General features: G+C 53.2%; 1 protein-coding gene across 5 annotated transcripts in view; it reads left to right on the forward strand.

Annotated features, from left to right (window-relative positions):
• Nucleotides 1–14,903, forward strand: part of FAM234A (family with sequence similarity 234 member A) — a 31,173-nt gene extending 16,270 nt beyond the window's left edge. For 2 of the 5 annotated variants that reach the window (XM_059896043.1, XM_059896044.1), the window contains exons 2-13: nucleotides 3,184–3,235; nucleotides 3,549–3,846; nucleotides 10,181–10,300; nucleotides 10,540–10,731; nucleotides 11,527–11,657; nucleotides 11,888–12,020; nucleotides 12,175–12,304; nucleotides 12,650–12,790; nucleotides 13,030–13,105; nucleotides 13,246–13,401; nucleotides 13,691–13,793; nucleotides 13,881–14,903. In XM_059896043.1, the coding sequence (XP_059752026.1) occupies nucleotides 3,582–3,846; nucleotides 10,181–10,300; nucleotides 10,540–10,731; nucleotides 11,527–11,657; nucleotides 11,888–12,020; nucleotides 12,175–12,304; nucleotides 12,650–12,790; nucleotides 13,030–13,105; nucleotides 13,246–13,401; nucleotides 13,691–13,793; nucleotides 13,881–14,092 (1,659 nt within the window). In that variant the 5' untranslated portion in view covers nucleotides 3,184–3,235; nucleotides 3,549–3,581 and the 3' untranslated portion in view covers nucleotides 14,093–14,903. Of the gene's footprint in view, nucleotides 1–3,183; nucleotides 3,236–3,339; nucleotides 3,847–10,180; nucleotides 10,301–10,539; nucleotides 10,732–11,526; nucleotides 11,658–11,887; nucleotides 12,021–12,174; nucleotides 12,305–12,649; nucleotides 12,791–13,029; nucleotides 13,106–13,245; nucleotides 13,402–13,690; nucleotides 13,794–13,880 lie in introns of all 5 variants that reach the window. The other 3 variants (XM_059896040.1, XM_059896041.1, XM_059896042.1) reach the window with 2 other exon arrangements.
• The last annotated feature ends 269 nt before the right edge of the window (nucleotides 14,904–15,172 follow it).

Genomic DNA, 15,172 nt, shown 5'->3' on the forward strand with positions numbered 1-15,172 from the left:
ACCGCTGCACCACCAGGGAATTCCCCTCATTGGCGATTTTTAAACGAGTTTCTCACAAATTCTTTTTGATCTCAGATCAGTTTAGGACCTCAACAGATGTCTTAGCGGCTCATTCACAGTTTTAGAAGCCAATGTCTGCTGGTTAAAAAGGTGGTTCCTGGAGGGATGTTTATCGCAACATGGCCCTGGACCAGGTCAGCCCACGGGGTGCTGGTCTCGCAGGGCTGCCTTGGCCCCTGCAGAGGGGGCTGGCCTCCTGAAGCCTCTGTCCGTCCTCCATCAGGTCTGTGATGGGTCTTATTTTGTCCTCCCCTGCATGTGGGCTTGGCCAGACTGTAGGTGCTGACCTGACTCCCCAACTGTGTTGCTAAGGACCGTTTGGAGAGAGTTTCCCTTTCAGCTTCTACATCCAGATGGGTGGCAGCGTGGGGAAGGGGTTCTTTCCGCCCTCACTGGGGGACCAACAGCATTCCTTGTGTTCCCTCCGTGATGCACCATTGGTCTGACTTAACAAGGAAACCTGTGTAGCAGGGACTAGAGAATAGTTTGGGCTCATATTTCCTTTAATTTTCAGAGGTCAGGTTTATAACTCGATTATTCTACTCACATTTTAAAACACACTTTATGGTTTTCAGTGCACAGAATATTTCTGGAGGGAGCCGTAAGAAACCAGTACCACGCTTCTCCTCTTGAGCCTGGGGGCTACAAGAGGAAGGGCAGTTATGCTTTTATATCTTTCACACGTTGTATCACATAAATTTATGGCTGACTTAAAAAAAAAAACAAACCAAACTACATCAGTAACTGTTTTGCACTGTCCTTGTTTCTTAGCTTAGGGAGTCAAAGACTGATTAGGAAAGGGAGTGGTTTAACTTACCAGCTTGGGGTCGGCATTGGGGTTTACTTTACTAAGCTTGCCGAGAACTCCAAGGACAAGAACCCCCAGGCAGCTGGATGGAGGGAAGGGGCTCTTCCTCCCTTTGCTTTGCTTTCCTCCAGGCTGGCAATGGGGAGGTGGCGTCTCCATGGCAGGGCAGGAGGCAGGAAGAATCTAGCCATGTGATGGTGAGAGTGGGGTGACCACAGCAAAAGGGCAGACTCTTGGGCCAGCGCTTTTTCCCGTGGCTGGACCTGGGAGTCGCCTCCTGCCCGGCCCCACCCAGACAGGCTGATTTGATCGGGTGGTGAATGTGCCCAAGGTGAGGATCATGGCTCGGGAGGGACCTCTGTGCTCACCCCGCCGCGTTCACAGACTGCCTGGTTGCATTTCACCAGCACTTTGCAATCCCCACATGCGCCTGCGTTTGTGAAAGCGGATTCCCTGTCCAGACCTGGTCTCCAGGTGTGCCAGCCGTGAACGAGGTCTGGGAAACAGGGTTGTAGGTGAAATGTGAGTGGTTGTCATTTTGAGCAAGTGCCCTCCTGCTTGTACAGCCGTGGTTGAGAGAGCTTGAGTTTCTGGCCCAACGTTCTAAAGCTCTTACGAAAGAGAACTTTATAGGCAGAGCTTTTAAAATCAATAATTTTAGCATTCTGGTCTCTCGTTCAGTTTTCTTTCCTTTGCTAAAAGAATCTACGCGTGTTAAATATTTCACACACCCCTCGCTGGGACCACAGAGGCTGGATGCGCCAGGTAGATCCAGGCTCTGCTGCCGGCTCTTTCCCGTCCCTCCCAGACGGGCCCCCACCTCCCGCCCCACGGGTAAGATGCTTGGGCTTGAGGAGGCCCCTGGTCACGAGTCCTTGTTTGATTTCCTGTGTCCAGCTCATTACCTTGACAGGCTCACCTTTTCTGACTGCAGGATGTTAAAACTCATGTCTCAGCACTAGGGGGAGGCACAGAGGTTTGTTTGGTTTTCTTTTTAAATTGTGGTAACATACACACAACATGAACTTTACCATTACTGACATTTAGTACATGCGTGGGGTTTTGCAGCCATTGTTACCATCCCAGAAGGAAGGCTCACCTATTAGCACTCCCCCCAGCCCCCTCCCCCAGCCCCTGGCACCCACTCATCTATTTTCTGCCTCCAGGGATCTGCCTGTTCTGGACATTTCGTATAAATGGAGTCATACGATACATGACCTTCTGTGTCTGTATAATCTCACCAAGCATCATGTTTTTGAGGTTCGTCCATGCTATCGCCTGTGTCAGAGCTTCACTCCTTTTCATGGCTGTGTAATAGTCCACAGTGTGGGTGGACCCCATTCTGTTTATCCATCACCTGTTGATGGATACTGGGGTTATTCTGAACAGTGAAGCTCAGAGCATTTGTGTACAGGTGTTTGTGTAAGTCCCTGTTCTCAGGTCTCCTGGAAAGACACCTAGGAGTGGAGCTGCTGGGTCGGACAGTTTGCTCCGTGTTTGATCGTCTGAGGAACCGCCAGGCCGTTTCACAGCGGCTGCCGTGTTTCCTCCTCGCCGCTGTGCACAACTGTGTTTCCCAGGGTCTCCACCTCCTCACCCACCCCTGCCATTTTACATTTTATTACTAAAGCTGCTCTAGTGGCTGTGTACACAGGCTTTTAAATGAATTATTTTTATTAAATAATAGAGAAAAACAGTTAAAGTCAGAAGGTAAGACGTTTATACAGAAAACCAGCATTCTGTTGTCTCTTCTCGCCTCCCTAACCCACCCCTTCCCAGAGGGAGCCCTTCCCGCTGTCCTGGTTTTAACCACTGGCACAGCCTCCCTCTCGGGTAGATGAGGCTTATAACCCACTCAGACCCTTTGATCCCTTGCAGCCTCTCAAAATAATTTGTGTTAGTTAGGACACTGGTTTGGCTGTTTAAAAAGGACTAAAATAACAAATATCTTGCCTTACGCCAGGCAGAAATTTGTTTCTTTCTCGCACGATGAAGAGCACAAAGCTTGGTGATGGAGGTTTCCAGCTGTCAGGGCCACTCTGTCTGTGGTTCAACTTCAGAAGTGTTTTCCATCTTGTTTTGCGAGGTGGCTGCCCCAGGTTTCCTCCCCGACAACGCCCGGTGCTGCCAGCAGGAGGGGCAGGAAGGAGGGAGGTCGTCCCCCATCCCCCCAACCCCCGGGCCTGACTTTATCTTGTTACCAATAATAATTAGCTTGAGTGCTCACTGTGTGTCAGATACTGTTATAAGTGCTTCTGTGCATTTACTGCTTTAACCCTCAGAGTCTTGTAAACGCTGTTGTTTTCCTTTCACAGGGAAGGACACAGGTGCCATCAGACCTCGCAGCTCGCTTGGGTCACCCGGTGAGTAAGTGCAGCCCCCTCCCTGGGGGGCTGACCCTGACTCGGGGCGGGAGGCCGGTCAGAGGTGCCTCAGTTAATAGTTAATGTTTAATGCGTGCTCTGCCGTAGTCTAGCCCGGCCGGCCTGCCCGGGTCAGCAGGCAGGAGCTGCGGAGCGTAGAGGGAAACCCGTCCTGCGTGCTGCCTCTGTGCGCCCACTGCCCTTCTGAGTTAGAGGCCTTCTCCAGTGGAGTCTGTGACACCCTTTCTTGGGCTGATGGGCCGCGGTCACAGCCACCCCTGGGGCTCCTGACTGCCTCTCCTGTGTCGCCACCACAGTGGCCAAGAGGTGAGCTTGGGGGTGTGCACACGATGATGGACAGCAAGGACTTAGAAGCCGAGATCCACCCGCTGAAGAACGAGAACAGGAAGGTGCAGGAGCATCTGGGAAACCCAGCGGGAAAGGAAACCAGCGTGAAGCCGCCCCCGCAGTCCCGCCTGTCCCGGTGCCGGATGGTGGCCTTTTTTCTTTCGCTGTTCATCTGCCTTTTCGTGGTGTTCGTGGTTTCCTTCATCATCCCATGTCCAGACCGGCCGGCGTCACAGGGGGTGTGGAGGATCGATTACGAGGCAGCAGGTGCGGGCGGCTTGTGGGGCAGGGGCGCCGAGTGTCCCTGGGTCCCCTGGAGACTGGGGGCCGGGGGCCGCCTCTCAGGGAAACAGGAGCGTCCTCAGGAAGGACGGGAGGGGGGTCAGGAAAGGAAAGTGGTCCATTTGGTTACTTTTCTGAATTAAAAATACATTAGTAAAACAGAGCAACTGGCAGAATAGATGTAGTGAAGGCTGTTCTAAATGTGAAAACCAGGCAGCAGATTTGTGGCTGGGTCTCCCTGACGTGCGCCAGCCGAGTTTCCAGTCCGCCCCACCGCAGTCGAGCACACTTGATTTCTCTCTCATAAAATCTTGGCCTTTATGGGAGCTGCTGAGTCAGCTTTCCTCTGGGCACTTCCCTGCCTCTTGGGAGTTGTCCCCGTATCAGCGGGCGTGGGTGCCGACAGCCTGGCAATGTTTCTTTGCACAGACTTGAAGCCCTCTCTGGTGGAATAAGGGGAATTTCTTGTTTAAGCCCCACTGACGGTCAATTTTGTTCAGAATTTGGTGCCTAATTTTGAGAGGGTGAAGTAATACCTGTTTGTGTTTATTTTTGGCAGCTTAATTGAGATATAATTTATGTATCATAATATTCACTTGCTTTGAGTATACGATTCGATGATTCTTAGTCAGTTTAAGACTTGAGCACTGGGACTTCCCTGGTCGTCCAGTGGTAAAGAATCTGCCTTACAATGCAGGGGACGCGGGTTCAATCCCTGGTCAGGGAACTAAGATCCCACATGCCGCGGGACAACTAAGCCCATGAGCCACAGCTACTGAGCTTGCGCACCTCAACTAGAGAGCTGCAACTAAGACCGGACGCAGCCAAAAATAAATAAATAATAAATAAATTAAAGAACTATTATTAAAAATAATAATAAACTTGTTTAAAAAAAAAAAAAGACTTGAGCACCTGTGCAGCTGTCGCCACAATCCAGTGTTTAGCACATCCATCATCCCTACACTATTCCTTACCCGCAGGCCCCAGCCCTGCCTCCAGCCCTGGAGCTGCCAGTGGGCTTCCCGTCTCTATACACTTGCTGTTCCTGGACGTTTCATGTAAATGAAATCATGTAAGATGCATCTTTGGCCTCTCTCACTTACGTGAGTTCATCCATGTGGTAGCATGTTCCTTTGTGTGGACAGACCAGAGTATTCGTCCATTGACCAGTTGGTGAACATTTGCATCGTTTTCAGTTTTTGACTGTTATGAGTAACACTGCTGTGAATATTTGTGTACAAATCTTTGTGTGTGTGGGTCTTATTTCTCTTGGGTAGGTTGCCAGGAGCAGAACTCTTGAACCTCGTGGTAGTTTGTGTTTGACTCCTGCCAGGCCTTCCCCAGCAGCTGCACCGTTTCATGTCCCCACTGGCTGTGTGGGAGAGGATTCTGGCTTCTCCACATCCTAGCCAACACTTGTCATTATCTTTTTTTTTTTTAATTAATTAATTTGTTTGTTTGTTTTTGGCTGCATTGGGTCTTTGTTGCTGCGCAAGGGCTTTACTCTAGTTGCGGTGAGCGAGGGCCACTCCTCGCCGCGGCGCGCAGGCTTCTCATTGCGGTGGCTTCTCTTGTTGTAGAGCATGGGCTCCAGGCGTGCAGGTTTCAGTAGTTGTGGTGCATAGGCCCAGTTGCTCCGCGGCATGTGGGATCCTCCTGGACCAGGGCTTGAACCCATGTCCCCTGCATTGGCAAGTGGATTCTTAACCACTGCCCCACCAGGGATATCTCTGTCTTTTTTTAGTGTAGCCTTCCTAATGGGTGTGAAGTGGTACCTAATTGCGTTTATAGTTTGCGTTTCCTTGGTGACTAATGATGTTCACGTGGGATATCAGCCATTCTTACGTCATCTTTGGTGAATGTCTATTCAAATCTTCCGCTCACTTAAAAATATGATTGTTTTATTATTGAGTTATAAAAGTTCTTTTAACACAACATTGTAAATCAACTGTATGTCAATAAAAATTTTTTAAGTTCTTTATATGTTCCAGATACAAGTCTTTCATCACATATGTGATTTGGGAATATTTGTGACCCATCTGGGGCTTGTCTTTTTATTTTCTGTAGGGTGTCTGTCTGCTGAAGCACAAAAGTTCAAATTTTAATGAAGTCAAACGTATCATTTTTTTAGCATGGATTGTGCTTTTGATGTCTAAGAACTCTTTGCCTAATTTAAGGTCATGAAGATTTTCTCCTGTTTTTTCTTCGAGAAGCTTTAGAGTTCTCACTCTGCCATTTAGGTCTGTGATCCATTTTGAGGTCGTTTTTGTGTAGAGTGTTTGGTGGAAGCAAGTGGCAGGATTTCTAGAAATGGTCACACATGCCTCCCTCCCAGCAGGACCGGCTCAGAGGCACAGGGGCACCTCCCTGCTCTCGGCACTGACGCTGCAGAGCTCCCGTGAGTCTGGGGGTGGGAGGTGTGCATGTCGACAGTGTCGGGAACGTGGTCCTTCCCCCACTGAGTGGCCTGGCGCCTTTGCTGAAACGCATTCAACCGTCAGTTGTGTTCTGTCCTTCTGCATCCTTACACCAGTGCCGCATTGTCTTGATTTCCACAGCTCCACAGACGGAAGTCTTCCAACTCTGTTCCTTTATTTCTCCTCAACATCGTTTTGGCTCTTTGGGTCCTTGGCATTTTTATAAAATTTTAGGAGCAGCTTGTCAATTTCTGTAAAAAAGGCTTCTTGGGTTTTAACAGAAATTGTGTAGAATCTATAAATTAGTTTGGGTAGAGTTGCATCATAACAGTATCCAACCTTGCAGTCCCCGTATAGGGGGTATGTCTCCATTTGTTTAGATCTTTAATTTCTCTGAACAATGTTTTACAGTGTTCAGTGGGCAAGTCCTGCACTTCTTTTGTTAAATTTATTCCAAAATGTTCTCTTTTTTTTTATGAGTACTTTTATCTAAGCATATTTTTTAATTTTATTGAAGTATAGTTGATTTACAATGTTGTGTTAATTTCTGCTTTACAGCAAAATGAGTCAGTTGTACATATATATATTATTTTTCATATTCTTTCCATTATGGTTTATCCCAGGATATTGAATATAGTTCCCTGTGCTATGCAGTAGGACCTTGTTGTTTATCCATCCTATACATAATAGTTTGTGTCTGCTAACCCCAAACTCCCAATCCACCCCTCCCCCACCACTGAATGTTCTCTTTGATGCTCTTGTGATAGGAATTGTTGTGTGAATTTAATTTTCAAGTTCCCTTTGGTAGTTTATAGAAACACTGCTGGTTATTATATGGACCTTTTAAATTGTGGCCTTGAACTCATTAACTAGACTAGTAGGGGTGTATGTGTGTATTTAGAATTTCCTACCTACAGAATCATGCAATATGCAAAAAAAAAAAAGAGAGAGACGGTTTTACTTCTTCCTTCCCTTTTATTTCTTTTTCTTGCCTGATTTCATTGCTCGAATCTCCAGTACAATGTTGAACAGATGAGGTGAGAGCAGGTATCCTCCTCCCAATCTTGGGAATAAAACATTACATGTTTCAGCAGTAAGTGTGCTAATAGCTGTAGGCTTTTTGTAGATGCCTTTTATCTGTTTGGGTTTTTATCATGAAAAGGTGTTGGGTTTTGTCAAATGCTTTTTCTCTGTCTGTGAGACAGCTGTGTGGTTTTTGTCCTTTATTCTGTGAACCTGGCATATCACCTTGATTTTCAGATGTTAAATCAACCTTGCGTTCCTGAGGTAGAACCCACTAGATCATGTTGTACAATCACTTCTTCAGGTTGCTGGGTCCAGTTTGCTAGTTTGTGTCTGTAATTAGTGACGGATATTGAACATAGCTTTTCCTCCCTCCCTTTCTTCCCTTTCTTTCTTTCCTTCTTTCCTTCTTTCTTTTTTTAGATTATTAGCCCCATTTTATTTTATTTTTTTGGCCATGCCACACGGCTTGCGGGATCTTAGTTCCTTGACCAGGGATCGAACCCATGCCCCCTGCAGTGGAAGCATGGGGTTCTAACCTCTGGGCCTTCAGTGAATTCCCAAACACAGCTTTCTTTTCTGGTGATGACTTTGTCCTCATAGATGTGGAGAGAGCAAGGGCCATCTCTCGTCTCTCCTGATGGTGGGTGAAGCCTTCAGACTGCCCGGAATATGTGGGGTCTTATCAGAACCAACCAGGGTGTCTCACTTTCTGGCCCGTCTCCCTATGTGTATCTCACCCTGGAGCTTGCTCCGAAGTTGGCCTCCCCTTGGTCTGCCCCGGAGATCACTCCTGTTTTCAGCCCCCCTGGCAGGAAGCTGCTGCTTTCTAATCTCACCCACTGTGGTACTCGGCTGATGGAGGGTGAGCATGGGAGCAGCCCAAGGTGAAAGGCCCCAGACGCCCGCTGTTCCAACCCACGGCTCAATAGTGTTTCTTAAATCAGTGCTTCTTGATTCAAGGTGTGCCTTCAGTCTGGTTCCAGCGTCCTGAAATGGGTGCTTTTGACAACTTTGCCTCATTTTACTGTTATTTTTGGAGGAGAGGATTTATTTGCCAAGCTCTTCACTCCATGATTCTGGAAGTCTTGTGTCTAGTATTCAGTTTTATTTTTAATTATGGTAAAATACACATCACCCCAAAATCGCCATTTTAAAGTGAACAATTCAGTGGCATTCAAACATTCACAATGCTGCATTGACCATCATCACTATTTTCAAAACCTTTATCATCTCAAACAGATATTCTGTGCCCAACACACAGCAGCTCCCATCCTGCCCTCCTGTCCAGCCTCTGGTAACCTCTGTTCCACTTTAGTCTCTAGAATATGCCTGTTCTAAGTACCTCATATAACTGGAATTGTCTGTTTGTCTTTTTGTGACTGGCTAATTTCACTGAGCGTAATGTCCTTGAGGTTCATCCATGTTGTAGCGTGTTGCAGAACTTCATTTCTTTTTATGGGTGAATAATACTCCATTGTATGGATGGATCACATTTTGTTTATCCATTCTTCTATCCATGGGCACTTGGGTTATTTTCACCTTTTGGCTGTTGTAAATAATGCTGCTTTGAACATTCATGTCCAAGTAACTGTCTGAGTCCCTGCTTTCATAATTTTATTTTTATTTTTGGCTGCGTTGGGTCTTCGTTGCTGCGCGCGGGCTTTCTCTAGTTGCTGTGAGTGGTGGCTGCTTTTCGTTGCAGTGCGCGGGCTTCTCATTGCGGTGGCTTCTCTTGTTGTGGAGCACCGGTTCTAGGGGCGCGGGCTTCAGTAGTTGAAGCACGTGGGCTCAGTAGTTGCAGCACGTGGGCCCCAGAGCATTTGGGCTTCAGTAGTTGCAGCACGTGGGCTCAGTACTTGTGGCACACAGGCTGCAGGGCACGCGGGCTCAGTACTTGTGGCTTGCGGGCTCTAGGCGCACGGGCTCAGTAGTTGTGGCACACAGGCTTAGTTGCTCCGAGGCATGTGGGATCTTCCCGGACCAGGGATCGAACCTGTGTCCCCTGCATTGGCAGGCAGATTCTTAACCACTGCGCCACCAGGGAGGTCCCCTCATGGTTTTGATCTGCATTTCCCTTATTACTAGTGATGTTGAGTATCTTTTCATGTGTTTCTGGACTATTTGTATATCTTCTTAGGAGAAACATCTATTCAAGTCTTTTGCCCATTTTTGAATTGGGTTGTTTGTTTTTGTTGTTGGGTTGTAGGAGTTCTTTGTATATTCTGGATATTAATCCCTTATCAGAGGTATGGTTTGCAAATATTTTCTCCCCTTCTGTGGTGTCTTTTCACTCCCTCGATGGTGTCCTTTGATGAAGTACAATTTACTTATTTTTTTCTTTTCCTGCCTGTGCTTTGGTGTCATATCCAAGAAATCATTGCCAAAACCAATGTCATGAAGATTTAGCCCCTATGTTTTCTAAGAGTTTTACAGTTTCAGCTGTTAAGTTTAGGTCTTTGATCCATTTTGAATTCATTTTTGTATCTGGAGTGAGGTAAGGGCCTCATTTTGTTCCTTTGGTGTTTGATTTTAAAGCATGTAGTTTATCATTTGAGTCCTTGCATGAAGGAAGGGGTAGCCCCTGTGAGTGTGGACATGTGGACTCCAGACCCCAGACTGATTAGGGAGGGACTTGGCCCTGAGCAGAAGGTGTGCAGAACGTCCATTTGTGATGCCCAGGTGTCCTTAACAACTGACACCCAAGTGATGAAGAATTGCTGCTGCTCTGAAGGGGTGTGGGGTTGCCAGCCCACGAGGAAGCAGCGCTTCCCTGTGGTCGCTCTGTGGGCAGCTGCACCTGGCACTCAGCCCCACGGCGCCCAGAGTGGGGCGCGTCAGGCCTGGCCTGGGAAAGTAGTCGGTGGTTTCCTTTTCAGTCGCCTATGACTTTCTGGCCACAGAAGACGTGAACAAGGACAGGATCCAGGATGTTCTCTTTCTTTATAAAAACACCAACAGCAGCAGAAGCAATTTCAGCCTCTCCTGTGCTGATGAAGGTAATTTTGTTTTCACCCAAAAAATGAGGAGCTCCCTGCAGGAGGAGGAATCCCCTCGCCCTCTCGGTTTTGGGGGAAGCAGTTGGTGGAATTTCTGGGAACCTTCATGTCACTCCCCTTCCCCGCTGGGCTGCTGACCCCATGGGGTCAACACCAGGGATCCAGGGACGGAGCCCAGGGCAGGGCCACAGCACGAGGCCGGCACGCTCAGCCCTGCAGACCTGGGTCTCTCCCTCCAGGCTTTTCCTCCCCCTGCACCTTTGTGGCCGCTGTGTCGGGGGCCAACGGCACCGTCCTCTGGGAGAGGCCCGTGGCCCAGAACAGGGCCCTCGTGGAGTGCGGTGTCCCCCAGCCGAGGGGCAGCGGGGCGTCTTCTGCCTGCATCATCCTCGGCAGACCTGGCCCTTTCATTGCAGTAGACTCGGTCACAGGTAGGCTGCTTCCCGTGGGTCCCCCAGGCCTCCACACACGGGTCCGATGCCAGGATGCTCTGAGGAGGGTCAGCCCGGGCTCTTGTGGGCGGCGTGGCTGGATAGGAAGGCAGGCACGGGTGGGAGGGGGACGCCCCATGAGGAGTCACACTTCACTGTCGTCCCCTCCTAAGTCCCGTCTGTGGCTGCGGCACGGCACCTGGAGGGGGTGGGGGCATTGCTGACGCCCGCTCATGGGGCAGGCCCCGGGGATGGGGTGTCTGGGTCTGGCTAGCTCGAGCCCTGAGACCTGCAGTCTCCGCCTTAAGGCAACAGGCCCTGGTCCTTTTCCAAAGCCCTAAGGAATTCTGTGCCTTGATGCTAGGTTTGGGGGTAGCAGCACTTCCTTTGTAAGTTGTGGTTTGAAGAGTAGGGAGGAAAATAAAGAGCAAGCTGGAAATATTTTAAGAAGAGAAGAATCCGACTAAAAACGGGTGTGGGCAGATTGTACTTGGGTCAGATGCTGTCAGGCCGGGACCTGCAGTCCCCGGGTCCATCCGCAAGGCTGCACTTTCATTCTCGTCCTGTGCACGGGGCAGAGGCTGCATGCGTGACCCCAGTGGGTGGCAGGGAGGCCAGGCCCTGCCCATCTGAGGGGGAGGATCTGCGTCAGCCAAACACTGGAAACAGGATGAGAGAAAGGAGGGGGCCGTGCTGCCCCGAAGTGATGCTGCTGACACGTGCCTATGGGCGCCAGGCGGCTACACACGCATGTCTGTTTCCATGGCAGCACACGGGCCCTGTGCTTGGTTTTAGGGGAGACCCTGTGGAGCCATCCCAGCAGCTTCGGGGGGAACGTGTCTGTCCTGAGCCCTCTGCTCCAGGTGCCCGACATCGATGCTGACGGGGTCCCAGACCTGCTGGTCCTCACCCAGGAGGAGAACCAGGTACGGCCCTCGTTCCAGCCACGTGGCCTCCCTCGCTGCCCCGAGCTCGGGTGTCTGCAGACCCGGCGGGCACTTCTGGGCCCCCCAAGAGTGGCAGAGAGTGCACTTCCCACCGGTGCCATGGGCGCAGCTCTGAGGACGGTGCGGGCGGCCCCACGTCTCCCGGCATCAGACACTATAGGTTCGACCCAGCGGGTGGGCCTGATCCCCTTCTCCTCCGTGCGCTGCAGGTCAACGGCTATGTCTATTCAGGCAGCACCGGGCAGCAAGTCGGCCCCCCGGGCAGCCTGGGTGTGGACGGGACCAGCGGCTCCATCCTCTATGTCACCAGTGCAGGTGCCCACTACGTCCTCATCCCCTGCGGTACGTGGCATCCGCTGCCCCAGGGCGGCCTCCCTCGTGGGCCTGCTGGCACCTGGGAGGAAGCAGGTGTGGGGCTAGTGGCTCCCGCTGTTGTTCCAGGGACTCGAAGTCATCGCCCGCTGACAGGTGACGCAAGGCTCTTCTTTGTTCACAGGCACCTCCTTCTGCAGCCACTCAGTGAAGGGCCTGTACGAGAAGGCCACCGGGAGGGACAGCTCGCTCAAGAGCGACCCCCTCTGGGAGGGCAGGCTCAACGCCACCTCCCACAGGCTGCAGGAGCACAGGTCGGGGGTGTGGGGGCCTGTGCGCGGGGCCCCGGGCGCGAGGAGGAGCCGTAGGGCGGGCACAGGGCCCTTACCTTGTGTCAGGTGTCTGAGGTTGTCCTGAGCTCAGACTCAGTAAACCGGCAAACAGAAGACGAATAAAAACGGGGGCGAAGATGGGCCCCGCCCCGGGCTCACTGGTCGCTGCATCCAGCGAGGGCCTTCCTTTTAGTTTGAAACTGGAGAAGCAAGAAAGATGAGGCTGAGCCCTGGGAGCCTGAGGGAAACAGCCCGGCAGGCAGCGCTGGGGAGGGTCCCGTCCCCAACCCTACCCGGGGCCCCATCCCATCCCTCCTGCCCGTGTAGCTCGGGAGCTGTCCGCTACCTGATGAACGTTCCGGGGAAGGTGGGTGAAGACCTGCTTCTCGTGAGTGCCGAGGCCTGCGTGCTGCTGGACGGGCAGGAGCTGGTGCCCAGGTGGACCCTCGGTGCAGCCCAGGTCCTGAGGTATGGGGTCCTTCTCCAGGGAGCTGGGTACCCCAGCGTGTCCCCCCACCCCCACCCCTGGACAAGGCCCATATGCTTCTGCCAGAGGCCACTGCCTGTCACCTGGTGCCACCCTGCCCTGGGGAGGGGAGTGAGACCCCCTGGCGTCAAAGCTCCGGCCCGTGCAGGAGCAGCCGCAGCCTATCCCAGGTATCTCCTTCAGAGGCCCGTGTGAGCCCTCCTCTCCACTCTCCTTCCAGAAAACCCATCCTCGGCTACTACAAACCCGACACCCCGGCCATGGTCATTGAGAACGGGACCGGCTCCGAGAGACAGGTTGCTGCACTTGCTCCTGGGTCTCACCTTTGCCCGTAGCTGAGGGAAGCTGTTCTGAGCCGTAGGCCGAGTGGGGACCAGAGGCTTCGGTGAGCCGCCCTCAGGGACGCAACCCTGTGCTGCCCCTCCTCCCTCTGCAGATCCTGCTCCTGGACCTCAGCTCCGGGGCTGTCCTGTGGAGCCAGGCCCTCCCAGGCCTCCCCAGAGACCCGCGGTCCGCCAGCCTGCCCACCGCAGACCACCGCTCCGCCTTCTTCTTCTGGGGCCTCCACGAGCTGGCTGGTGCCAACCAGACGGTACAGTCTTGGGTCCTGGTTTGTGGCATGGGGTGGAGCCGGTGGCTGGCTGAGTGCAGATAGATAGAAGCCATGCAGGGTGGGCAGGACAAGGGGGTCCGGGCTTTCTGGGAGGAAGTGGGTGCGAGGGGCGGCAGCTGGAAGACAACCGAGAAGGGTCAGGGTCAGGCGGGGAAGGGGGGCGGGAGGTGGGTGTTTTGTGGGACCCCGGCGGACACAGCTCTGGGTGTGGTCACGGTCAGGAGCATCCGGGAGGGTCAGCCTCATGCCCCCGCTGCACTCCCTGCAGGAGCCCGGATCCGCCGGGCACCGCCTGTACATGTTCCACCCCACGCTGCCCAGAGTCCTGCTGGAACTGGCCAACATCTCCACCCCCATTGTCACCTTCCAGGGTGAGTGCGCCCCGCATGGGCCCGGGCCGCCAGCCATGGGAGGCCCGTGCTGGCCGGTCCCGGGACCTGATGGCCATGTCCCCACAGTGGTTCTGCTTGAGCCGAGCCGCCACGCTGCCTACATTCTCCTGACGGGCCCGGCCAGCCCGGATCCACCCGGCCTGGTCTCCGTGGCCAAACACAAGGTGCGGGACCTCATCCCGAGCAGCAAGGTAGTCCGCCTGGCTGAGGGTGGCCCCGACAGCGACCAGGCCGTCAGGGACCGGTTCTCTCGCCTACGGTACCGGAACGAGGCCTAGACGTGGTTTGGCCAGAGCCCGAAGCAGAGGCGGCTGCTGAAGTTTCACATCCTGGGAAGTCAGCCCTTCACTGGCTCGGTCTGCACGTCGACTCCTGACCTGGTGACCTGGCGACACTCTCCACTGGGCCCGTCACCCCAGGGACGTGCCGGGGCCTCTCCCCTCTCCCGCCAGCATGCCAGGTCCTCACTCAGGTCCCCACTCCGAGCCCCACCCGGGTCTCCCTGGGCAGAGCCTGTGCTGGCAGCAGCTCACCCTCACTTCTCCATGCCTGGCCAGAGCCTCGGCTGCAGAATCCCCTCCCTCTTTCCGTCTGAGCCTTGCCTTCTCTGCACTGTCTCCCTGGGGTCGTGGAGCTCAGAGGGTGGTGGGCCCTGGGGTGGCTTGAGGCAGGCCCACACCCCAGTGTGGTTGGTGGTGACTTGCCCTGGAGAGCCCATGATGGGGCGCATGAGGAATGGGGCCTGGGAGGATGTGACGGATGGGCTGCCTGGAGCTGTGAGTGTCCCGAGGACCTGGCCCCAGGATGCGCCCTGGGGTCAGCGTGCACCCCTGGGTACACACTGGGGCTCCTCGTCCCTCAGGGATCCCTGCACCCCTGGGTGTGGGCAGCGGCCCCTCCTTCCTGGTGCTTGGACACCCCCCACCAGTCGGTGTCACCTGATGCAAGACTCACCTCTGTGCCTTGGTCACCCCAGACCCGCCTGGTGCTGTGGGACTCAGCCGTGACCGGACAAAAGCAAGCAGCCTGATGACCCCGGGTACCTCGGGAAGAAATCAGAATAAACACTGGTTTTGCACTGTCTGGAAAGCCCCGTGTGTGCCTGTGTTTGTCTGCTGGATCAGTGGGAAAGGCTGCTGGGGAGGTGAGGCCAGCACGCACACCACCCAGTCAGAGACTGGGAGGGTCCAGCACGGCCTCCAAGTGCATCTCAGGTCTGTGGTTCCCGCCCTGCTCACCCACAGCAGGCTAGGAACCCAGCCTGTAGGCATTCTCCCACCCGGGACAGGCAGGGGGTCCCCCAGCACCTGTGTCCTCCAGGGCTGAGCTCTGGTAGCCGCCCAGGCAGGAGGAGCCCA

The sequence above is a fragment of the Balaenoptera ricei genome, chromosome 15 (genome assembly GCF_028023285.1).
Source record: "Balaenoptera ricei isolate mBalRic1 chromosome 15, mBalRic1.hap2, whole genome shotgun sequence".
NCBI lineage: Eukaryota > Metazoa > Chordata > Mammalia > Artiodactyla > Balaenopteridae > Balaenoptera > Balaenoptera ricei.